General features: G+C 25.9%; 1 protein-coding gene across 1 annotated transcript in view; it reads left to right on the plus strand.

Annotated features, from left to right (window-relative positions):
• LOC129962173 (inactive dipeptidyl peptidase 10-like) overlaps positions 1 to 26,978 on the plus strand; it is a gene marked incomplete at its 5' end in the record, with an annotated part of 691,141 nt that overhangs the window by 556,906 nt on the left and 107,257 nt on the right. Inside the window, one exon of the mRNA XM_056075911.1 lies at positions 26,775 to 26,869. Coding sequence (XP_055931886.1) covers positions 26,775 to 26,869 — 95 coding nt within the window. The remainder of the gene's footprint in view (positions 1 to 26,774; positions 26,870 to 26,978) is intronic.

Raw genomic sequence — 26,978 nt, forward strand, 5'->3', positions numbered from 1 at the left:
TACGTTTTATAGCAAATGCATTGTGTTGCTAATGCCTAAAACTTGTTATTTGAATGTTCACACTATGACTGAAAGTTTTTTTGAAAATTCCACCATTCTACCCTTTATCTGGTAACTTATAAAGGTTTCAAAATTCAAAATCTGAATTGGATACAGAACTCAAAAACTTAAAGCAATCAAATGACTTTGCAGTTCGACAATTTGATGAATACTGTGGCTTATAGCATAAGTGATAAGGCTATTTTATTACATTTTCTTAGACATTCTTTTATGAAAACATTTCTTTTTTTGGCAGATAACATTTTTGGGACAATAGATTCTGGGACAGGTTATGAGGTTAAGACAATTCGTAAAATATAATTTTGACTTCAAATGTCTGTATGATTTTATTATTAGAAACCTAACTTTCATATTATTTAATTTTGATATTAGCTATGAAATTTTTATCAGAAAAAAATGTTTAATTTCTTCGTATCGTTAATATTTAATTTCATTTTAAGACAAATTCTCTTCTGCATGTGTAGTGCGTGGTATGTGCAAGCTCATGTAGTGTCCCTGTCGTCTGACAGTGGTTCCAAAATAGCCCTCGTGTTGATATAACTGAACAAGCCAGAAAAATAATTTCACGACAATCACGTGCCAATAATAATCTTAATGGACATTTAACGATCTGTAACTGTTTACTTATTCAAAAAGCTTTCGCCTGGTTTTAAAAGAAAAAAAAATATAATGTTTAAGGCGGCAAGTGTTTTTGTAAAAGAAATATTAAATAAAAACGTACATAAAATACAAAAATAATGTGTTATTCGCAAATATAAAACCTGTATATAAAGATTTTATTCCTAGATGCATTATTTTGATAGAACAAACCTGCCAAGTAGTAAACTTCTCAGTTCTCTTGTTCCCAGAAACTGGAATCATTCATCATTTGGAAAAAAAAATAATTCAGGATTGAGTATAATCTTTATGAATTATCTAAATTATAAAAACAAACTTTGATACATCAAATTTTTAGTTTTATATATTCAGCAATCTTTTTTATATTATTGTACTTAAAATAATTTTAATGATTTCCATAGACACTTGGACAAATTTTAATCATTTTTGAATATTTATAAGGAAACGATTTGAAAAAATATCGATGTAAAATAAAAGAGTAAAGTACGTTAATTTCATTAAAAATTAGATTCTGTACAGTGTCGGAGGAGATAGCTGAAAAAATTATGGAAAATATTTTATAAGGGGAAAAAACCCAAATGAAACCACTTATTTGTACCTATATTTATAAAGAATATGCCAATTTATTTTTTTCTATTTCAGTTCGGCTCTTTAAATGATTAGCTAAAAGGTTTTTGTTCGTTATGTTTGTATATCTATTCTAAGCTTACGGATAAAGAAAAATAATCTTCGTCAAGTGAAATTACCCTTTAAAGTTTAGTACGAAACTTTCAATAACAAGTCGTAAATTAAATTAAATATTTTATGACTCATTAATAAAGAGATTATGACGCTTAGAATTTCAACAAGACATAACTCTTTTTAGAGCAAAAAAACTGTGTTTGGTGTAGAGTGATTGTTTATGCAATGATGTTGTCTTTCCACTGAAGCACATATTGAACATCAAACGATATCTGCTTGAAGTTTTTCTGCTACAAATGATCATACATTGTCGTTACACATAGTAACCAAGAAGCTTGCCTAATTTTAACCAACCAAATTTTTGATAGGAGCATTTCTAACTATATGTAAATACAACTGCACTGGCAACATTGAAGGACTTTTAACACCATGTTATTCATGGTAGTGCCCGAGTATCAACTCAGTTTTATAAATTAATGTATTTCAGAATCAAAAATTAAGAATTATTCTTAAATAAAAGAAAATTGTCTACTTTCGACACATTTCAGAAATTAGTTATTAAAGCACCTTGAAAATTTTCCAATCAATTAATCATAAATTATAATTTTATTTTATAACTAATAATTTTAGATTATAATTTTATTTTTATTTTTTATCATGTGCTATTAATAAATTATACTCGCCTAAAATAGAAAGATATTAAATAGTGTGGTGATATTATGTAAATTTCATAACCGATATATCTTTATTAAAAATAACAGATATATCGTTAATGAAATATTTTAGATTGTTTTGTGACGACTTTTTTTATGCAAGACAAAAATTTGTCTTACAAATTTGAAGAGAAAGAGTATAATAATAAGGCTTGAAGAAACATAATAAAATTCAAAAACTAAAACAAAACAAGCGAAGCCGATAGAAACTATTAAAATATCCCATCCACTTTAGATATTAAAGTTTGAAAGAGAAAAGCATTCGCTGCAGTTTTTAATAAGCCTTTAAAACTTTTTTGAAGAACATGATCATATAGATTCTTTCAGGATTATGGTTTAAAAGTTTTATGTATATTCTTTTATGCAAAACTTACTTCAATGAAGAAAGAATAATCAATTTCTCCAGACTATCAGACTCCATTTTTTTACTACCTTATTGTCCGTCAAAAAACTTTAATATGGATATTCTCAGCATAAAAATTAAACTAATAATTATTATTTAATATATTATTCTGTGCATTAATACCAACATTTTATGGCATTAATACATGGGAGATTGTATTTTTATAATTCAAAATTTTATTATTGCTAAGTAAATTTTTATTTCCTTAAAAATTAATGGAACGAAATAAATCTTCGCTACCAAGGATAATAAGTTATTGCATTCATTATTAAAGAGGAATTCTGTTTCATTGATGTAATAAAACTTCAAAGTAAAATATATAGTTATAATTTATATATTAATTTGTCTAACTTTCAAAGAAATCTCTCTCTCTCTCTCTCTCTCTCTCTCTCTCTCTCTCTCTCTATATATATATATATATATATATATATATATATATATATATATATATATATATATATTTGAAAATCAGTTTTGCAAAAGAAAAATAACTTTAAAGATATATCAGAAATAAAGACAAATATATATTATATAAAATTTTAAATTAATTAAAAAAATTTTGTTATTAGTAATTTAGTTATTTTATTTATCATGTAATTTAAAATAAATTTAATTCCACAGTTTGCTACTTAATTAATTAAGAATATAAATATGACATTAAATACTTATAAATATATTACATAATATTTTATCCTTTCAATATACTTTTATTTAACTTGATTTATTTCAAGCTTATAAGTATGGAATTTTGTAATCGCTTTTTCGCTCATTTTTTGATATGCTAGTTTTAAAACTTTTAACACTTGTGTGTCCTTGATGACACATTTCAAAATTTTCAGAATCTTGGGTTGGATTCATGCTCGGTTTTTTCAATATAAGGTATAGGTTAATACAGATACTCAAGTGTACAAAGTATCTGATATAGACAATAGACTATTCTTTTTCCTTCGATATGAAACCAGGTACTCGGTAGATACGGCTCTTCCAATTACGCCTAGATTAGAATTGAGTTGATAGTAGTTTTTATAGCATCAGAAATAAATTGATTCTAATATTCGATTGTATCTGACGTTTTCACTTTATAATTTTATATTTGATAACTGGGCAACTTATCCTCTCTTTTCAGCAGGTATTGAAATGGATATTAATTGTTAATGGATATTAATGTTAATATCCATTAACAGGATCTGCTAATGGATATTAACATTCACTCTTATGCCTTCGTATTAATTAGTCGGAGCCTATAACTGTGTTTGTTACTTTTTAATAATGTACTTTGTTTTTAAAAGTATTTTTTTATAAAGTAAGGATTTTTATAAAATTTAAAATACAGCAAGAATTATTTTTTTTAATTTTCTTTTTTAAGTATTTAAAATTGTTAATAAATATTTTACATTCTTAATTTTAAAAGAATAAATATTTTCTTTTAAGCACATGTTTTAAATTATTATAGACTGAAAATTGTATTCATTTTCAACGTTTAGTTTTTATTTTCTTTCAATTAATTTACTAATAGTAATTCCACTTTTTTGAATTACCAAATTGGTTCGAATAAAATAAAATAAAAACGTTTAAAGCAAACTACATTTATTTGCTCAAAAATTTAAAGAATCTTATGTACTCAATAATGGTTTTTTAAAAAGGTAAGCAAATGTATTAGCTGTACTTTTATTTTAGGTAAAGGTAAGAGATAATATAGATATAAGAAATCAGAAACCATAATATATATGTGGTATCGCCGATACATGATGGTCGAAAAGGATTAAATGATAACTGTAACTATCCGAAACTTTACATCAAATTGATGCAGTATCAACCTGATGCACTGTATGAGGCTGTTATAGTACCGCCATGATATTCTGTATCAGATTGATACACTAGTACACAAATCCAGATGAGACTGGTAGCTAATATTGGTACAAATATGATTCCAAATTGGAATTTCAAAAGAGAGATTGTGATGCTGGCCTTAATTTTGACAGTGATAAGTGGGTAGTCGGGAAAAAAAAAGAATTTATTTCATAATTTTATTATGGGTTAAAGCGATGATTCTTAAGTGGTGCATGTATCTTTACATGGATTAAAGGACAATAAAGGGACAGAAATGAAAAATATATTGTTCAAAAAATACCACGCAGGCTCAAAGCACTTCTGAGACAGGACGATAAACGAGGCTATATCAATCTAATGCTTTGAATCTGATTAATTTGCTATCAGCTTATTCCAAATGAATGTGATCGAAAATATTATCGAGCGGATTACTCGAATCCAAAAACTGATTCTGAGCATTTGGTATTCTTAATCTCTATCAGTTTTTTGTACCTGATACTTTTGCCTGACAGATATAATGTATCAGATTAATACAATATTACTCAACCCGAACATAATTATCAATTAGTGAAATAATTGAATGGATTTTTATTCCAAACGATGGCGCCACCTAGTACGGATATTGAAAAATATTTCAAGATCTTAATCTTTATAATAAGATTTTAATCTTTATAAATATGAATTATAAATTAAGATTGGGCAGTTGAATATTACTTTAAAATATTTGCCATTTTTTGTATACAAATAAAAGTATCTTTAAAAATTACTTTTCTGGAATTTGATGACCTATAATCTACAGTTTTCCCTCAAATTCTTGTCGCCAATATATGTATGATTGATTGCATGCTCAAAACTGGCAATAATTGTCATAGAATCGAAGTTGTTGTTTATTAAAAATGCTTGAATTTTTTTAAAATTGTAAATTGATCTGTAATTCGAAAAACCTTGACATTAACTAGTGGTTGTGTACGCAGATAAAACATTTTTAATATTGAAAATTTCTAGTATACAATTAAGTTATTCTTTTACTTAAAAAAAAAAAAAAAAAAAAAAAAAAAAAAAAAAAAAAAAAAAACCTCATACAACGTGAACATACATAGGTATTTCATAATGAATTTTTAGAAGTTATAATTAAACTTCTCAGATAATTTTATTTTTTCATATATGATATAAATAACGAGAATTTAGTAACCTTAAAAGAATTATCTAATTTTCTAGACTTTTTATTCTTCTTATACATTTTTGATAGATTTATCTTATGTCTATTTATTTCCCATAGATCAATATCAAATTTTTAAATAAATAATTCATCAGGAATGGTTATAGAATTGTTTGTATATGAACATAATTCTACAATATAACGATTTAAATGATTGAAATTAGATAAATGATTTTTATTTTCAAGTAGTACAATAATAAAATTTTAGAACTGAATACGTCAAAAGATATGCATTATGTCCCTATTTTATATGTTACATATTAACGATGTAACACAAAACTACATCGAATTAGACGAACTAAATTTCATATATGCATTTAATTTGAAAATGCTATATAGATGGTAAATAAATGCTATATAGAAACATATAAATGGTTAACTTTTTTATATGAAAATACTAAAAACAAAACTCAAAATATATTTTTGTACTAGGAATTATATTGAGAAGGAAACACATGTTTAAGTACTGCTATTTCCTTAGATTGGAAAAGGTGATCTATTGGATCTGAAATTTCAGGAATTATTTAAGACTAATGTTTCCACGGTAGCGTACTATTTGTTAAAAGCGATTCAAATAGCGAAAATAGTAAACCTCGCTCAAACTGCTTCACAAAGAGAGTATTGGACTTTGAAATATTAAATTTGAACATTTAGTTATTTCCCTGCAAAGACAATTATCTTTTCAAAATTTGAACTAGATTTTTAATTAAAAAGTAATTGAAATATGAAACATCCGTATCCTCAGCTATTACTGATCAAAAATAATACTTACAGCATTTTACATTTAAAAATTTAAACTTCTAAGTGACGTACATTTTATTTCGGTATAGATTATCGTTATAATTTTAAATTATATTTTATAAAAAAATACCCGTTTTATTGCTTTAGTAACAAGTTTATAGATAAATACGCTAGCTATAACGATAGTGAGTGCTTTTTTGTGCATGTTATCAAACTGTAATTGATTAATAGTAATTTGAGCTAGTTACCTCCGTTACCTTATTGTTAATATTTCATATTTAATTATAAATCCCTGCTTCTGAATAATCAAACAATGCTTTCAGTTCATTTTTTTTTTACAATAGTACTTCCAAATAGCAAGTACAATAGCAGATAAACTGTTTAATTTTCAAGCATCCACATAATGGTTAATTACATTACAGAATATAAAATGATGTCATTACACTATAATTTCTTAGAATTGTAATGTAATGGCACAATACTTAGTATTTCGTAATTTATCAGTATGTAAAGAGTATTATTTTCGCTTTCAGGCACTGAATGGGGAGAGTATTAGATAGGGATAATGTATGAAGTGTAAGTTTTCAAAAAAAAAAGAAAAAAAAAAAGAACGTATTATTACTTTTACATGAAGAATTGTATTTGGAAAGGACGAGAACAAAAGAATCATTACAGAGTTTGGAAACATAATTCTGTATTGAGTCGTACTTAAAATAATTAGAATGTAAAGGAGAATTATAGTAGATAATTATGTTTACGGCGAAAAGAGTTGCTAATTTTAGATAAGTGTTTACTTTTACATGAAATAAATATTTGTATTTTCAGAGGAAAAATAGAAAGTAATAAGATATATAATGTTATGTAGAATCCATTTTGATGAACTAAATTATTTCTATAATTAAGAAATATAGAATATTATGACGTGAAGTTTTTCTCTTTCATTATTATTTACGTTTCATCATTATTATTTAAGTGTTAAATTGATATTCGGATAGATACGGCTAAATAACAGATTGTAAAAAATGGATTTGGAATGCTGACGGAAATTTAATATGTTGCCGCCTACAATTTATAAATATGATGAGGGTTAAACCTACACATTATAATGCATATTAATATGAAATAAAGTATAATATGCCCACATTTATAGACATTTCGAATGTCACACAATATTGTGAAGATATCGTGATAATGATTTTGCATATTTGTTTTCTAATAGGAATGAAGGTGTGACATTTGGATCATAAGATGTCATCTAGCGTTACAGTGACTTCTAATAAAGAAGTCAATCTTAAAATAACTATGCTTTTAAATCAGTAGCATTCTTATTAGTCAGGAATTTCATTATTTTAAGTCTTGGTCAGATGACAAGGATACTGCAGACACTTATGTGCCTAAAATACCGACATTAGTGGGATGAGAGTTAAGAAAACAGTAGACCCTATTAAGCACTTCTGCTATTTTTTAACTTAAGTTACAAAATGTTTTATGCATATGTAATAAAATATAAGTAGGTCAAATATTTTAAAAACTCTCTAAAACGAAATATGTTATTTATAAAAACATATACATAATTTTTTTTAAATTGAACTATTCCAAGCGAAATAATTTTTCAATCTTAGTTTTTTTTTTCCTTTTTATCCTATACAAATTTATTTCGAACAAAATTGTGTATGATTTTGTAATTTGAAGTAAATGTTAATGTTTAGAAATATTTTTATAAAACCCATTTCATTTTCACAAGAATTTTAAGTTTTCTGGATGAAAATTAATTAATAATTAATTTTTATTTTTTAACTATTTAAAAAAAACTCGAAATTTAAAATGCTGATCTAATATATTTTTTTATTGTTTAAGCCGAAGTTTTTAATAACAGTTTTATTTAATTTTCTCATAACCTGGGACATTTCGAGGATATGTATTTCAAATCAGAATATCTTTTTGAGAAAAGTCTTTAAAATGCCCTTTTTCTCTCTAAAATTTCCAGATATTCATCTACTGAACAATGTGCGTTATAAAATTATTTTCGATTAATATAAAAATATGATTTGACGATAAAACAATAAAAAATATAACCTATCATTTTTGCTTATCTCAAAATCCCCTAAACTCCTAAAAAAATAACCCACATTAATTGTGAATATGAAAAGAACTGTAAGGAACAACAATCTTTTGAAATTATACAGAAAGAATTCTACACCTGAAACATTAAATCAGAAAATACTATATTAAAACAGCAATTTCTCTTGCAGTAGAAATTAACCGTTTCTTATGTCACAAATTTCCATTCTGTATAAAATATTATTCTCGATTAATTTATATTTAATCAAGTACTTTAAAAATACAGATAATTAATTATTTATTTTGATTTATTATTGAAATGTTGCAATTAACCAGTTTAATAACTTATATAAAGGAAATACAAAATAAATGATAAAATATTGAAAGATTTTATTTTGCAAGAAAATACGAATAACCCTTGGAAAATTTTGAATCATTAATTTCACTTAATTACTTTTTCTTTCACTTTGCAAGAAATAAATTAATATTTAGAATATTTTGTAAAAACAGCTCCAGTAAAAGATTTCTGTTAGCAGTTATGTCTAACAACATGTGCTTTAGAAAAAGTTTAAATAATATTTTAAAGTTCTGTAAAATAAACTACTGTTATACTTTACTTTAATGAATTTTCTTGATTATATTTCAAAAAGGTTTTCATTTATTCTATATCCATTACTATTAATTATTTTTAACTAGTTAACAAAGATATATTATTTGTATTAATTTTTAGAAGTATAAGAGTATAATGTAAATTTTTATGAAAAAGTTAAAAAAATAAAATAAAAATTATCTTCAATTTAAAGATAGGAATTCAATTTAATTTCTAAATAATTATTGTTTAAAATTTTTTACACTTATTTTCTTCTTTTACTTCTAAGAGAAACCTTAATATTCAGTTAGTTTAAGTGCTCCATAGGTTGCTCATTTTCTGCTGCAAAAAAACTAATCATTAATATTATGCCTTGAATTCTTTATAAAAATGCGCTTTTCATGATACTATATGCAATATCAGTAAATAATATTATAGAAGTTTATTGGTGTGTTATTATTATAGAAGTTTGTAAATATATATATTCCGATAAATGTGATTAATCCTGTGAGTTTGTATAGTTACTAGTGATTATTAATAATCCCGAGTAAATTTATTGGTGATTGTTCATAATCCCCAGTATATTGGTGATTATGTATAGTTATTGTTGATTGTTCATAATCCCCAGTAAATTTATTGGTGATTATGTATAGTTATTGATGATTGTTCATAATCCACAGTAAATTTATTGGTGATTATGTATAGTTACTGGTGATTGTTCATAATCCACATTAAACTTATTGGTTATTATGTATAGTTACTGGTGATTTTTCAAAATCCTTAGTAAATTTATTGGTGATTTTTCATAATCCCCAGTAAACTTATTGGTGATTACGAATAATCACCATTGCCAATTATGAATAATCACTAGTTTATCATATTTACCGTAACATATATATTAAATCAAAATAAGACAAAAAAAGCACATTTTCTAGCAGAAAATTATATAATTATATATCAATCTGAAAGTTATATCCAATTTCTTACATTAGTCCATTTTTTTACTTCAATATTAAATATTAGAAATTGAAAGTTAATTAACATTTATTATTGATATGAACTCGAAACAAAAATAAATCAAAAATGATTTCATCCACGTAAGCATGTTACTTAATTAGGATAGACTAAATTAAGCATTGTTTTTAGCTAAAAGAAACTATTTTCTACATTTAGGAAAAGTTTGTTAAGTCTTAAGCAATTTGTTTTTTTTTTTTCGGATAATATGAAGAATTCGAATATAGTATACGCTGAAAATAGAATAATAATTAGCTGTAGATTTTCATTTCATTCAATATATGTAAAAATGTCCTCTCATGGTGCATTTTTAATTTAATTTAGCCAAAAATTATTTATTTAAGTAAACATTTATTTAATTAAAAAGAATCCATCTGATGGAAAGATAGCATTATGCGTGCTATAGAAAAATTCCATCTTAATTACCAAATTCTTATTTTTTTTTCTTTTTCTTTTTCTCATATGCATTATAAACGAATATACTCGAAGTAGATAAATAATAATTGTGTCTAAAATATGCAAACCACTACACACATAGTCAAAACATTATAGGTTGTTTTTTTATAATTATAAAATGGTTAGCAGGTAATTACTATATTACTGATAAATAAAAGTTGAATGGGAGAATATAAACGTTCGTGACGATGTGCCGTATCTAGAATTTCCATTTAATTCGGGAACTAATATTTAATTCCTTTAAAGATAGGTATAAAGTTCCATTTGGAAATTGCACTTTAAATAATAAGAATTTTATTTCCTTATTTGTTATATTACATCAATACTATTTAGTAAATTGTTTGTTAAACACTAGCTTCTCGAAGAAAGAAGTCACTTTCTTTGACAAAACTCGTAGAATTATGAAAAACACTAATTTAAACCCATGAACAGAATCCTTTAAGGAGTGGATGTTATTAGTTTAAATAGTTTTACTTGAGACAGTCGCTAAAATTATTTAAAATCATCTTTAATATTAATATATGCTAAACCTTATTGTCGATGCGTTTTGGATGCAAAAACGTTTAAACTTCTTTGTGTATAGAGAAACTTTCACGGAATATAATTAAAAAAAATAACTGATATAAATTATTTAGATTATATAATTATTTTAATAATGCATTTATGAACTCAGAATTAAACATAAAATTTATTTGCATCATTTAAATCAATTTTCTAATTCAAATTATATATTTGTCATTAGATATTGGAACTTAGCAATTTGGCCACTTGCTGAGTCGGTTATAGAGGAGTTCAAAGCTGTAGTTTAAAAGAACATTAATCTTATTTTTTCATTATTTGAATAGTATGGATTATTTAATAAAAAGAATGTTTAGAAACCAATAATATAGTAATGGCTGACTAAGTGTGATTCATAGAAAAATACTAAATTTTACTTAATAGTTTAATGAAAATTTTCCTCTTGTCCTGTGACTGGGATCATAGATCCATATTAAAAATAATATCTAATAAGGTTTTTATGTAATTTAATTATAATTTGATAATCTGTATTGCAATTAAAAGATTCTGCTATGTCAAGTGAAGTGAACCTCTTCCTTACTGACTTTATTGTTCCAGGGGTTGCCTCATTACTTTCAGCGATGCGTTCAAGAGACACTGATTCTTATAAGATGAACCGAAAAGGGGTTGTTACATTGTCTAGGTATACATAAAAGCAAGGAAGGAGTTTTAATACTGGTTTTTTTTTTATCTTACTACCCAATAATAATCTATCTAATTAGTTAAAATTTGATGAGAGAAGAATTTTCAAACTTGAAAGCTCTCAGATTAGAGCGGATGTTCAATAATTTACCAAAACGTTAAAAAATCGGCATTGATAAATCTTTTTTTTTCCATAATCTCATAAATGAAGTTGAGTTTTCATTTCAAATTTATGACTTCTTCAACCACAATTAAGTGACAGAGTTATCAAATTTGGCGTTTAATTTTGCAAACTAAGTTCGAATAGTAAAAATTTAAGAAAAAAATGATACTGATCAGGCTTAGTATCTCAAGTGCACATTGCTTTATTATAATGATTCAAATAGGCATAATTATACCAAATAAGATGTCCAATATAGTTAATAATTTATAGAAGTAATAATAAACAATTCATTGAAACAATATTAGAAAAAGATGTCAGTTAAAAAATGGAATTTGAAAAATAAGTAAATAAACCGTGTAGATGTAAATTACCGTATAGATGTTCATTACCGTATAGATGTTCGATATCGTATAGATGTAAATAATTTTGAGGTTGACTAATAAAAGTTTCAAAATTAGTAATTTGATTCTTGAACCCTTTGTTGAACTTGTATTTTGATTATATTGCCAAAACACATTTACTAAAGGATAAAAAATAATTCTTTTTCTGCTTTTGTCAATATATCACAATAAAAAAAAATTGTAAAATTAAAATGTTTCTTTCTAGCTTTCTCCTGTATAATTGGTGATGTATGGGCTATTAAAGAGTTGGCAATAAAGACGGATTATTTATTTCAAACTCCATAATAGGGAATTATAACTTATCTTAAAAAAATAACTTTTAAGTTACACAACTATATGTTGTATCGTGAGCTAAATGTTTAATTATACAACAGCTTTTGTTTCTGATCGAAATTTTCAATTGCTTCGTAGTTATTATTTTAAAGAGTTTTGAATTTTTTCTACCATTTATAAAAATTTTATTTACCTTGATGGAATTTATCATACGTTTCTTGTTTTGATAAAGCAAACAATACTACCGTCCGTATATTTTGATCATTGAATTAAAAAACAAAAAAACATTAACTGTATCATAAGAATTGTTTCAATATAACATTAAAAGAAATCAAACTTTGAGTACAACATCATTAATCATTATTAAGACATTTTTTAAAAAAAATATTACTTGGAAAAAAAGCTACCAATATAAAATTGAAAGAAATTTCAAGTAATCAATCCTGCACTTCTCATGCTCATTAATCTAATTCCAACATTCCATTAATCAATATTAGCTGAAAATTATAAAGAAATTTATCTATAAAGTTATATTTATTTCTTCCGTTGAAGTATGCTTCGAAATTTTGAAAACTTTTCACTTTTCAAATTTAAAAATGTTCTGAATTCTTGTTTCGAAGTTCAACAGATATTTTTATTCATTAAGCAGATTGTAGGAAGAAAATATGGCGTCCGTGGTTCTCGGTGGAATATAAAAGAGTGAAACAGAAAGGCGATGTAACATTTTTACTGAATGGTAATGGCATTCCACTAAAATGTTTGTGCATTTCGGTAATGCAGCATAGAGGCTAATACAATCAAGCTCCTTTAGTGAAAATGTTCCCTAAGAATTCCCTTAGAGCCCTAATTTAGAAAGAAAAGTAAACGGAAAAAGAAGAGACCATTTAGATAAATAGAACTTTGACAGGACTACATTTTCTTGAAATATTTTTGATCAATATTTTTTTACACATTACTATTTTTACAATTTAATGATGAATATTTCTGTTAATTTTGAATATTAATAAAGAGCTATTTAATAAGAATGAAATAACAGGATCTGTTCTTATATGAACTTCATTCATGTATTATTAATATCATTGATAAGGGATATTAGTTTTTTTTTAAATAGTAATATTAATATAAATAAATCGTAACAGAAATATTTTTTTAAAAATCTTTATAAACAGCAGGTTGATTATAAGTCAGTTTTTCTCCCAAAAATTGGTTGGTTGATTGGAAACAATTAATACATGTTAACAATCCTTTGTACTTATTTTATAACTCTTTCTCTCAGTTTTTGAACCATTTTTATGGATAAATATTTGATGTCTTTATAAATTATTACATTATCTGTGTCTCAGAACATCATAAATAACAAAACAAAACAAAAATATGGAGTCTTCTCTTATTCTGTTAATTAATTCTGTATGTCGAATTCTGTTAATTAATTCTGTATGTAATAAACCATTGTATTGGATAATTTTTTATATTAATGGAAAAAAATCTATCTTATTTATAGAAATAGCTACCATGAATATGTATTTAAAAGTTATTATTCTTTGTATACCTTTTTATTTATTTTTCAAATTCCAAATAGGAAATACTAAATTGTATAATATTTATAAAAGAAATAATTTTACTAAAACAATCCTACAAACAAACTAAGTTAGAAACCTACTTTACAGAAGTTATGGTACTCTTGTATTTCACTAAAGAGCAGGGGGCCCTAATTGGGGTACTTTTTCTGTGAAACAATTATTTTTAACATACGTTATATATTATTTAATCTTATTATATATTGTTTTCTTTATTTCCTCATAATAATAAAACGATTAAAATAAGTTTCTTAAGTATAATTATCTGAGGTATCTTTTTTAAATGCCGAAATTAACCATGTTGAAGAATAGAGTTAATATGCAAATTATCAGCTTTTATTCGAATTATATTCTTCATCGCTTAGAATTAATTATTTTGACATTTTCGGCTGATTGTTCGTGGTTTAATAAATTAACTTTTCAAGGAAATAGTTCAAAGTAACTGGGGTTTAGACTTTGTTTTATCATTTGCGATTGTTAAGAATGTATACATTTTTAAATAACTTCGTAATCTAAATTATAAATGACTTAGAATTTTCTTTTCTAGATGATAAATTATGAAATATCTCTAAAAATGTATTAATATTATTCATTTGAAAAATCCATGTCAATGCAGGGAATATATAATTCAAATTATTAAAATTTAAATCACTTTAGATTTTAATTTATATCACTTTCTCTTAGAATTCTACTACTGTTAGAAATTTGAATGTCTGAAAATGTCTTGATTTGAAATTAGATTCTTGTCTTATTTTTTTTTTATTTAATTAATTCTACAACCACGAGATATATAATGTTTTACAAAATATTAATGTTTAATAATTGTTTCACTTAATTTACTTTAGCTATCAAAGAATATTCCTTATTGGTCTTACATTTATAAGCAAGATTCCTTAACTTTCATTTTCCTTCATGTTAGAAGTTGAACAACCATCCTCAGAATTTCTATAATTTGATTGATTTGTGAGGTCTAAAATTGAATCTAAGAGGTTATTTAGTTTGAAATTTTTGAGAAAAATTATTTGGTACATTTTTTTTCATTAGAAAGTTTAAATGTACAGTTATTTTGCACATTTCTTAATAGAAGACCTTTAAAAATCAGAATACATCAAAGATATTTTCATAACTCACCAATTATCCTTTGCTACCTTAATATTATAAATCGAATTATCCTTTGTTTCACACATTGTCTTTATTTTATTTTGTGATGTTTTTAAATGTTTCTTAATAAATATGATGTCGGTTGGAATGGATTTCGCATATTTTTCAATTGTAATTACTAAATTTTTATAAAATTTATTTGTTTTTATTATTATAGAACTAAAATGCCATTTTAAATAAACATATATTTTACAATGCTTAAAAGTACACAATCTATCAAATTATTGAAATTTTTCAATAATTTACGATAATATAATTTACTTTACGAACAATCCTATTTTACTTACTTTTCTTACTTAATGAACAATCTTACTTTATTTACTTTACGAACAATCTTTTAATAATAAAATTATACCTCTAAATAAATGAATAAATACTTTTGAAGAAGTCAGGATTTTGTATCTTTTCACTATATATGAATATGATCTATTTTTTTGTTTCATCTGTCCGAGCCCCATTTTAAAGGATAAATATTGATTGAAAGATACATTAAATAGTTTGAAAAAATCTTAAAAAAACTTATGAATAATTAAAAGTAAAGTAATAAGAAAGGATTTAATTGAAAGTAGTTACAAAGAAATTGTTTCTATGATTGAATGAAATAATGCTTTTTTAATTGAATATGTTTCTTTTTATATCATCGAAGATACTTTTTCTCCGATGATATAAAAAGAAACAATACATTTTCTTTCAGTTTTCCCATCTGTGATTTCATTATGGTTTCAATTATAAGAATGAAAAAAAAAAAAAAAAAACTGAAAGAGAATGAGTTTGAAAAACGTTCTACAAAGAGTCGTCAGATGTTTTGATTAGAGACTGAAAATAACTTTTCAAACCTGAAACTTTTAAGTTATTGTAATTGTAAAAATATCTATTTTAAAAAGGATTTTTCTAATAATGGGATTATATTTTTTTGAATTCAATTATAATTATCTTTATAATCATAATTATTTAGTTTTGTAATTAGATTTAATCAGAATAAAATGTAATATGATGTGGGATAAGAATAATCTATAAATTTGAATAAATAACGAAACGAGCTGTAAAATTTTAAAATTAAAATTATTATCATTCTTTCTTTCCGTGATCTTTCTTATTTAAGAAATCAGCAAAGCATTTTTTATTTCCCTTGTAATATTTTTTTATATTTCTCAAAAAGCGGAATGAAAGCAAAACATTTTATTCCACTGATTTCAACAAGAAAAATACATTACCTTACCATTTTTTTTAATTATAATATTTACTCTTATAGAGCCATTTAATAGCAAATGGTGCATTTTTTTCAAAAAAAATAAATTTTGAAACGGATTTTGTAACTATCGTATCTTATTATCGAGACATAGCTTTACTGCAATTGAAACTTAGCTATTCAAAGCATTACAGATATTAAACCTCGTCTGAATTGCATACTTTCTGCCAACGTTTTTATTTTTTTATTTTTCATAAACTGCTTTTCATATAAAAATAAGAAAAAAAAATTAATGTTGTTGATGCGTATCTCCTCTTGGATTGAACTCCAATTCAAAAGAAGTCCAAGAGATCGAGGAAAGAGAGGTGCAGTAGCTTCTGAGGATAAGGACCCCTGAACACCCGAGCTCAGAAGTCAGACTTAAAACTCATATGAAGATGACACTCATACATTCGCTTGTAAAACCCATTTTTACAGGTTGCCTCTTTCACACACTTCACAGATAGAATACAGAGTATAGAACAACCATGCCCGAACTAGGAATTGAACCCGGGACGTCCTCTAGGCCAGGACGCATACAAAATTAATGTTCTTATTTGCTAACTCAGAAAAAATAATTATGTTCTATTGCTAATAAAAATATATTCTAAAATGTGTCTGATTCACAAATAACTTTGAGAATTAATATCGAAATTTAAGAATTATTTTATAAAATTCTATCTAAGTAAATCCATGGTTCTATTGAACCTAAAATAATCTTTGAAATAATATGCTAAGCAGTTAATTTCAAATATAAGTAAGATAATTCTTTTATTTTCTTATTCTTTCATATTACGAGATATTCAGCCCTTTTACGTAGAAACCTATTCAATAGTCTTTCTTTGTCATGCTAAGATGTTAACATCTTTCATCTTGTCTGTAGTTCTCTTGGCATACGTAATAACGTGTTAAGAAAAATCCTTCAAAAAAATGAAATAATTCCTTTTTGAAGAATATGATCATTTTCCTTCATGAATTTACATATTGATATAAGATATACTAGCTTTACAATTAAATTCCCTGAAACGAGGCATTTTATGATACTGATGTAAAATTTAAATATAGTGAATAAAAGAAATTGAAATAATAGTGTCCATGATTAGAAGGCATCATTCTTTTATTTGCAGAAGTTAATTTTAAGTTAGTACTGGGCACATCTAGAAGAAGACTCATTTCCCATCAAGATCACATGATTCTAATTCCGAGCAATAAGTTTAAACAAAGTTCAGTACACTTAATGTGTCTGATTCTGACTGAACTGTCAGTCATGTATTCTTAATGGGATTATTTGATATTTGAATGTGCTTAGAATTGTTTCATTCCTGATTTTATTTAATTTGAATCAGCTAATTTGGTTTAAGTTTGAAGTAAAAAGTATTCTACTTTGTTTCTTTTATTTTTCTCTTTTCATTGTTTTCGTAAATAGATAAAATTTGAGAGTCACTTCTTTTAACATAAGCAAAATGTTATGTTTTTAATGAAATTATTCTGTATAACGTATTTTTCAAAGACATTCCTTTTTTTGAATATCTCTGTCATCTTTTCTAAAACGTTATCACTTTTCATAAAAAAATCGGTATTCAAAATCCATTATCATTTTGATTTAACAATTGAATAGAAATATTTATTTTAATATCAATAAATTAAAATTAAAATAAAAAGTAAATTAGGGTCAAAGTGGCAATGTTTGGGCAATTAACGCCAGTTACTTGATAGTAAAAACCTATCTAAAATGAGCCAATGAAACTACTGCATCAAAATGTCGTTCTGAGTTTTAAGATTTAATCAGCGCCTATTTTTTTCTAGAATCTAAAATAAACTTCAAGATGATGATCTCTATTATATCACAAACTTATTATTTTAATCTGCGTAAATCGGCATTTTGAAATTAGATAAATAATACCCATAAATATAAAATTGCACATGACAAAATTCGGAAATAATCTCCATTAAATCTCATATTACAATCATGTAAAATTGTAAATCGTGCAGGTACAAAATGTTCAAGATTTTTTTTTCTCCCGTTTATGTGCAGTTCCAATAACAATGCCTATCCTGTGCAGCTCGTTTTTGTCTTTTCATATTCATTTATCCGATTTTTGTAGAAATTCATTCTTTTTAGCTGTCAAAATTAAATGTGCTGAAAATTGTAAGGTTGACATAAGAGAATCATGATAATATGAATTTCTAACAGATTATTTAAGCAATTAGTAAAGAATGTAAAGACTATAGAAAAAAACCTAACGTTAAAACGCAGGCAAATATATGTTTTAAAATAATTAAATATCTAAATAATTCTGTAAAAAACCAAATTTATGAAATAATGCAGCAGGAACGGTTTCCTAAAATATCTTTCTTAATAAAATGCTTATCCCGTTTTAAATTTTTACCATCTGCTCTTAAATTTTACATATGCTTTCATTAATGTTCCAACGTGTTTTACATAATTCTCGTTTTTCTTGTTTTCTTACTTTAACTTTCCCTTTTGCTTAGCACTGTATGGCCATATATGACTTTTGCGCCATGAAACGCCACAAAACTATACCAACCTAAAATATCTTAACAATATTAATACCAAAATTAATAAAGATGTTAAAATCTACAATAAGTGTGAGCCATCTACAATCTATATGTGAGCCACCTTTTGACGCAAATAAAAGAGAATATTTTTCATATTAAAATTACGAGATCCAATAAAATTTACATTTGATTGTACCAAAAACATTATTTAAGTTGTTTTTAGGTTTTTAAAAAATAAATTCATTTTATTCAACCTCGTTCATATAATCGAATTAATAAAGTGCTCTATCTATATTTTCTCTTGTTTTAAAAATTTTAAGATGTCATCTTTCATTTTTATTCGGAAACATATCTCCTCCTTCTCAAACCTTTTTTTTCCCGTAACCGCAGTGAAACACGCGTCACCCGAATGTACCTACCTCCAGTCTCCTCGAACGTAATTATGTAAATAAGCAATTCTGCTGGGGGAACTGCATCTTCTTTCTGAGGAATGTAACAAGAATTCATTTCGGTAACTCTGGCCCACTCTCATGTGCAGCTCGGAGGCAGGACAAAGAAAAACTTCATTAATAACAAACGAGATTAAAATTTCACTCTCTACCTGATATCAAGGAATAAAGCGCAAGTTTTGAAAAGTTTTCAAATGTAAGGAGAAATACTTTAAGATGAGTAAGGTTCTAAATTAATACGATCTACTTGTTCCTTCTTTCTATGGAAGTAAGAAATTTTATTTGATGCGATAAGATTTACTGAAGAAAGAGAAAGTGAAAATGTTTTTATTTATTATAGTTTGGGGTTATATTATCATACCGAAATACGATGTTCTTTTTACATCTAATTTTATTTAAATTTCTCTGAAATGTAGGTGTTGACGTTCTTGAAGATGGGAGTGGGAAAGTTGTAGAGATTTTGAATTTAAAAATTGATTTAATTATGAATATTTGCTTATCTATGCCTTCAGATTTTTGAAATTAATAAAATAAGTGAATTCGATATAGTGTTTAGATGAAAATGCAATTTGGAGTGTGTTTGATTCTGAATTCAGACATAATATATGTGTAAAAATGTTTCAATGGGCCAGTTGTCCACCATGAAAAAATATTTAAAAAAATATCTCATGAAAAGTTGTTGCATTTTTCTTCACTCTTGTATATGTGTGAGAAAGCGTCTTCTTATTTAAACTATGGAATTAGACTATAAATAGTATAATTCTGCAATTTGATAAACTTTCATAAAATAATTTGGGCATAAAATATAAGGAATACTTTTTTCGAGAATTAAACATTAATCATGATTTTCAACATTGTGATGATTCAGCGTTTTCCGAAGTGATGAGATGACAGTTTAAATGAATGGCGATTTGTAATTTCTTTCAACATTTTGTCTAATCTTCATTGCATGTTCTTGAAATAGTCGATCAGAGCGAAGATTCTTCATCGGCAAAAAAACACACATACACACCATGTTTTATGATAATGTAAAATCAAATCAACCTTAGGGAAAAATATAAATTAAAAAACTTAAACCAGTTTATTATTTTTAAATTTATATAATTCCATTTATTTTATGTTTTTTAATTGAAAAATTGATATGTTGGATAGAAATTCTTTTATGAATTCCACTTTTCCTCTACAATCAGCTTCTGATTTCGATTATTCAAAGGGTTTCTCTAAGGGTCCTTTTTCTTTTTGTATTTACAAAGTTAAAACAACGAAAATGCGTAAAAAATGTATTTCTGTGGCAGTGAACAACGGTGAAATTGATACAATTAAACAGTTTAAACTTTGGACGACTTCACATTTCCTTTTACAGAATGAGTCAATACAAGCTGATGTTTCTCCTGTTTCTACGCATTCAATCGATAATGCAAAAATTCCTGATAACTATTAAATCACCGTCTGTAAACTCAAATCTTGAAACAATGCAAACAAGCTATCACTTCTCGAATCATATTGAAAAGTAAAACGGAACATCTAAAACTGAATATGCATTAAAATTTGACTGACATGACACAATAGATGAAATAGCTGTTAAACCTATTAATAAATAACAGCAGCAGCAACACTTTTAATTCTAACTGTCCTGATAGAGGAACATTTAAACAGAAGTTGAAAAAGAAGACAATTTTGGCCAATACATTTTAAAACATTTTATCTCGAAACTTTAATCCATTTTCTATGATAAGTAGTTAAAAACCGTGCAAAAAGATTGAAATGATTCTCTTTTTGTATTGTTTGGAAATTAAATTTCTATTTTTCACTTTTTAATGATTAATCAATTTTAAAAGATCTCTTTATCTTGTTCTTGCTTTAGCTTGCGTGTAATTTTCAAAATATATCATTTTAAAATATACTGAATGATTGATCTTTAATGTATAGAAAATATATTTTTAAATGTATGCAATTTTATCAACTGACCACCGCAACTTAACGAAATTCTCTCTCTTGTGTCATTAAGCTTCAGACAACTATTTAGCAATTTTAAAGATTTAAAAGTATCAATTAAATTATGATAAGTTTACTATACATGCAATTTTCATGTAATTTCTTATATTTTTAAAAATTAAAGAGATTTCATTTACTGCTCTGTTGCAACAAGAATATAAGCAATATATGATTATAATGGTAATTAATACAGTATTTAATAATTTCTAAAATGCTTACAAATATTTACAAACAATATTCGCCTCAATTTTAATTATATAACAAAAAATCAACGTTTTCAAATATATATACTATTTTGATTCCAGATACTGCTGCTAGTAAAGTATATAATGTGAAAAAATAATCGGAAAACCATCGTACATAATAAATACTAGAAATAATTCTAACATATTGGATAATAATTCAATGTAGTTTTTTTCAGTTCTTGCTATTATCAATAAACAAAATTAAATCTTTTAAATTTCAAATTTACATTTCGAACATTTTTTTTGTTACTTTCACAATATGCATTAGGAAACACAAGACAATTGAATGAATATTGCTGGTGTAACCATAAATGTGCAATCTTCGTCAATAAAATAACAGCCCAATATTGTCTAGATGGCTAGGAATTCTCTTCCAGACGGTATTTTTGCAAACGCATCTCTGTCTCTTCCTAAATCAGTTAGAACAAAAAGAAGTTTCAGAAAAGGATAGTACACTCTCGAGTATCTGACCTAATGTGGCGGAAGGACTGGCCATATAACTAAAAAAATTCGGATAGGCCGAAGTTCTACGAAATCATTTCTTTGCCCACCAATACCAGAAGACAAATTTTTTGTACCAAAACTCACTGTTACAATATGTATTTCTTCATTTCTTATTGAGTACTAAGCCTTTCATTTATCTCAATGTAAACGAAGCCGCGGTCCAGTGAATCAGAGAAGCAGTTTACGGTAGTGTGTCGAGTTAAAATAGAAGACACTGTACTTGTAGTTTATACACTGGACTGCATATTTCTAGAATTTATTAGAGAAAAAGGAAATTAAAGAATATAAACTGTTCACGTTTTAACATAAATTCTGTAAGGCTGGAATTAAATTCAGAAAACAAACAAAACATTAACGTAAATCATAGGCTTAGTTCTCAAGAAAATTCTCTAAAAATGATTTAATTTTTCACTCTTAAGTGATTGCATAAATATGAAAAATATAACCCTAAAAAAAGAATCAAAATTTACAGTTTTTATGTTTTGAAAAATTCCTTAATAGTTGACTTAATAGACGCCTTGCCTTCCTCATTTAATTATAGTAAAAGAAAACTAGGCCGAATAGTAAGGAAGCCGGAGTGTCGCGAACCGAATACTCGGGAATGTATTGTACTAGTAATTTAAAAATATCCTTATATTTAAAATACGTTTTATTTTAACAGCATGGATTCTAATTATAAAACTCATTATCACATAATTTCTTGTTAAATATCTACAGTTTTAGGATAGATTTTGTTTAAAACTCTCAAATATCCCTTAAAAATAACTATTAAAATTTAAGATGTAAATTGTTTGCTAAGAAACATGATATCCTGTTACTTACACTTGAAACATACTTGGAAATTCCTCATTTTGCGACCATGAAATGCGTGCAAAAATAATCCTTTTAATAATATATCCAATGTCCTGCTAATAAATGTCAAAAAATAAAATAGGTTACATTTAATTTCTTCCTTCGCTCTGAAGAAACATGGTTTTCAAGATTATCTCTAACTAATTTTATTAATTTTCACATAACTTTTCTTTATGAAATATTTTTTTTTTCAATTTAAATGTTATTTTATGAAGAATTATTTATTGCAATATGAAGCAATTCAGAGTTGGAAAGAGAAATTCCATCAAGATATTTCTTATGAGCGATTGAAATCCAAAACAAAATATGTAATAAAATTCTATTGGCTGTACTTTTTGTCACGGGCCAAATATGCTACTTGATGCTTCTCTTTAGCTTCAGCTACGAGGACAAAAATGCAATCACTTATTATAATTGCAATAAATAACAAATTTGCATCTTGAAGCGTCTAAATGCCACTCATGATAAAAAATGTGTATTGATTAGTATAACGTTTTTAAATTTTATCCAGATTGATGTAAAATGTTAAATTCAATGCATTTTTTCTTAAAATAAAGATCAATCTATATGATAATACACAAAGCATATTTGTAAATTATGTATTCAAAATTATATTCCTGTAATAATAAGTTATTGCCCAAGTAAAGCATTCATTCAATATGAAATCAGTACGAACTTTAACTAAGAAGTTTATTTAATTAGATTTAACCAAAATACAAAACTTAAGAAACATTTGTTATATACATTTTATTTTTTGAATAGATAAATTTTACGAGGAAAAATTTAATTTTTTGAATAGATACATGGAGGTGTTTTTCGAATGTTTATTTAAAATGTAATAAGAATTTTCTTGCGTTCTTGGAATCTGGAAATAACAATATTAAAATGAAAAAGAGTTGCATAATGGAGAAAAGATATCATAGAATAGATTAACATTAAATTTGTTTCTGAAAACTGGTTGATAAATAAAAAAATAAGCAATTCATATAAAGTCATCTTTTATTTTTGTGCATTTAGTATTCCCTTTTTTTATTCGCCATTAGTATTCATTTTTTTATTCGTCATTTTATTCACCATTAGAAAGCTTTTAGTATTTCTGGACATTTCCTCCTTATTCTTCGTCAAAGGCACCTTATTAAATAAACTATGATGAATTCAAACTTTTGCTATAACAATGCCAATAAAAACTACTTATTGGTATTACAAAGAGTTCATCAGAAGAAGTAAAATCAGAATCTAGAAACATTTTATTACTATTTGAAGATAAAACAGATCAGTTATTTAAATAGGAGAAACTAATTTATGAGCAAATCTTAAAAACAAATTTATTTTTCTGCAAGGGCATAATTTTAAATTGTTCCATTTATCAGTATTTACATTTACAAATTATTTATCCATTCGATGATATCATGCATTGATTTCAAGTTTCAACTAATAGAAAGTAAGTCATTACTTTCCATAAAATCACTTTCAAAAATAAAGGGAAAACTCTAGGATGCTATATGCATGACAATTTGCAGTGAAGAAACCATTTTTAATTCGTGAATTAAAAAGAATAAGGGAAATTTCCTTTTAAAATAAAGTTAAGTTCTAGTTTCGATATAGAGAAATAAGCATGAAGTTAATTAATTACTAAGCAGAATGAACAGCGATTTGAAACAAAGATATTGTCCAATCCCTAAATATATTGCTTTCTCCCATTCTCGATATATGAAGAGAATTGGTCATATGCACATTGGTCATATGTTCTCATTCCTAGTCCATTCGTAGTCAGACCTCCTGTAAAAGATTCCTTGAAAAGATCTCCTATTCCCTTTCAGTCCCCGGCTCTCATCAACCTTCTCATAAGATGAACTTCCCATAATCATAAATGTGCCCAAAGCAACTAAAGCACTGTCATTGTACCTTATAGGAAATTTAGAATCTGCAAAGTTGTCCAAAAACTTCTGATCCTCGTCTAAGAATTGTTCTTGGTAAAGAAGAGTTTTGAGGTTAAACTTTATTTTCTTTTTTTTTTTCCTTCCAGAGTTCTTAAAAATAAATGAAAAGCTGAATAATTTATGTTTCATGGACAAGTAATCGGTTCAATAGATAATATATATATAATGTAAAGAATTCTCAAACACTGACAATCTCAAAAGTTTACAATCTGGCCAAGATGGAATGACATCAAAAATGAATCAACTGTCACATCTACGGTATTACTCATTTTTCTATTAAGGTAATGAATGGCAAAGTCAATTTCAGTCACATTCATATTTAATCATTCAAGAAAGACAAGGGTATTTATTCCTCAACAATGTTGATTAAAAAATTCCCCATCTTCTTTTAAAAGAATAAAAATCATTTAGTGCCTTAACAATTAATAATGACCCTACCAGATAGATGCACTCGTGAATAGAATAATTAAAATAGAAATTAGGAAGAATAGCAACAATTAAATAAAAGCTCCAATATCGCCCTATTTCATCGTCAAAAGATATGAATATCCTCATCGAATTCACTGCAAATCTGCAGATTAATTTTACAGATGCGAAATATTTTCGAAATGCTTTTTAAGCACACGATGATGAAATTATCGTACATATTGCGTAATTGAATTTTTAATGATGAATTCATTTCAATTCAAAAAGCTGTTGAGTAATATAAAGGAAAATACTATTATGTCGTTCAAACAATCATTTGTACTGTCTGGTTATATGATTTTAACTGTTCTGGTTTTAACTGTTTGGTTGGATGATTGAGAATTTATCGTTGCTAGAGTAATAGAAATCAAGCAAATCGCAGGATTGATTCTACGAAAATTCTTGTGTAAAGACTCTCGAAAGAATATAACAGGTAGTTTGATATTATGTCTGATAAGAAGAAAGTTTCCTTCGAGTGGTTATATATCAGTTGGAAAGGCAGAATATGGAGGCTGTGATCTGAAATAATTCCTTTAGAACGTTGTATCGATGTCATTGTTAATAATATAATATAATAATAGATTATAAGATGTGCCTGTCTCCGACAATGTCTCCGATCTGATTGTCACATATTAACTAAGTTATAATATAATTTCTTACATACATTGACTGAGTGTGATGCATACATGATTCTTGCATACATTAACTGAGTAATTATATTGAAAATAAAACAATAAAACCTCGAAATTAAAAAAAACAAGTACTTTCAAATCAAAACTAGTCACTAGAAGCGGATCGAAACAAGCAGCAATCCACTAGCAGAAAAAAAATCAACATCAAATATAAAATCGAATAAATGCTAAAAGAAAATGCTCAGCATAAAATAATAAAAATCGCAGACGTCAACTCATTAACTTTTGTTATAATCTTCTATAAAATATGTAAATAAAATGTAAATTTCATGATTCTCAATAAGTTTTTATTCAAACTCAGCTTCATTTATATATCAATATATTAGACAATATTAACATAAAAAAATATCTTTTAGTCGCTAAACGCCAACCCGGAAACTGGGATTCGATAATGACACTGTCCAAAAAGGATGCTTTTAGCGCCATCAAATTTACAGATTGATGTGGACAATTATACAAATTGATTTTTATTATACCAAAAGATTTTCTTGTATGTTTTTTTTTTCTGTATCCTTGGCTATATAAGCAAACCAGCCAACCTTGTTATCCCTCCACAGCTGCAGCTTTTAGCTGAAAATAACCCAAATATTTTTTTGTAAAAAATAAGGTGTTTCACATTTGCTAAAATTAAGAACTTTTATACAAATAAAATTTTCTTAATAAGATTCATTGCATTAAAATAATTGAAATAAAATGAGTAAACTTTCTTCGTTTTGTTTTTCAGATGATCAACTTGTTTTCCGAGATAAAGATGGACATCTTATTTTGTACTCCATCCGAATGAAGAGCTCAAAAAGAATCCTGCATAATGCCGTTTTTGTAAGATTTCCTATTTAATTATTAAGGATTTGAAATATTTAACTTTTATTTTGGAATGTCTAATTATAATGTATCTAGATTTCACTTTTTGCAAAAGTTTTTCTTCGAA

The sequence above is a fragment of the Argiope bruennichi genome, chromosome 2 (assembly GCF_947563725.1).
Source record: "Argiope bruennichi chromosome 2, qqArgBrue1.1, whole genome shotgun sequence".
Classification (NCBI taxonomy): Eukaryota; Metazoa; Arthropoda; class Arachnida; order Araneae; family Araneidae; genus Argiope; species Argiope bruennichi.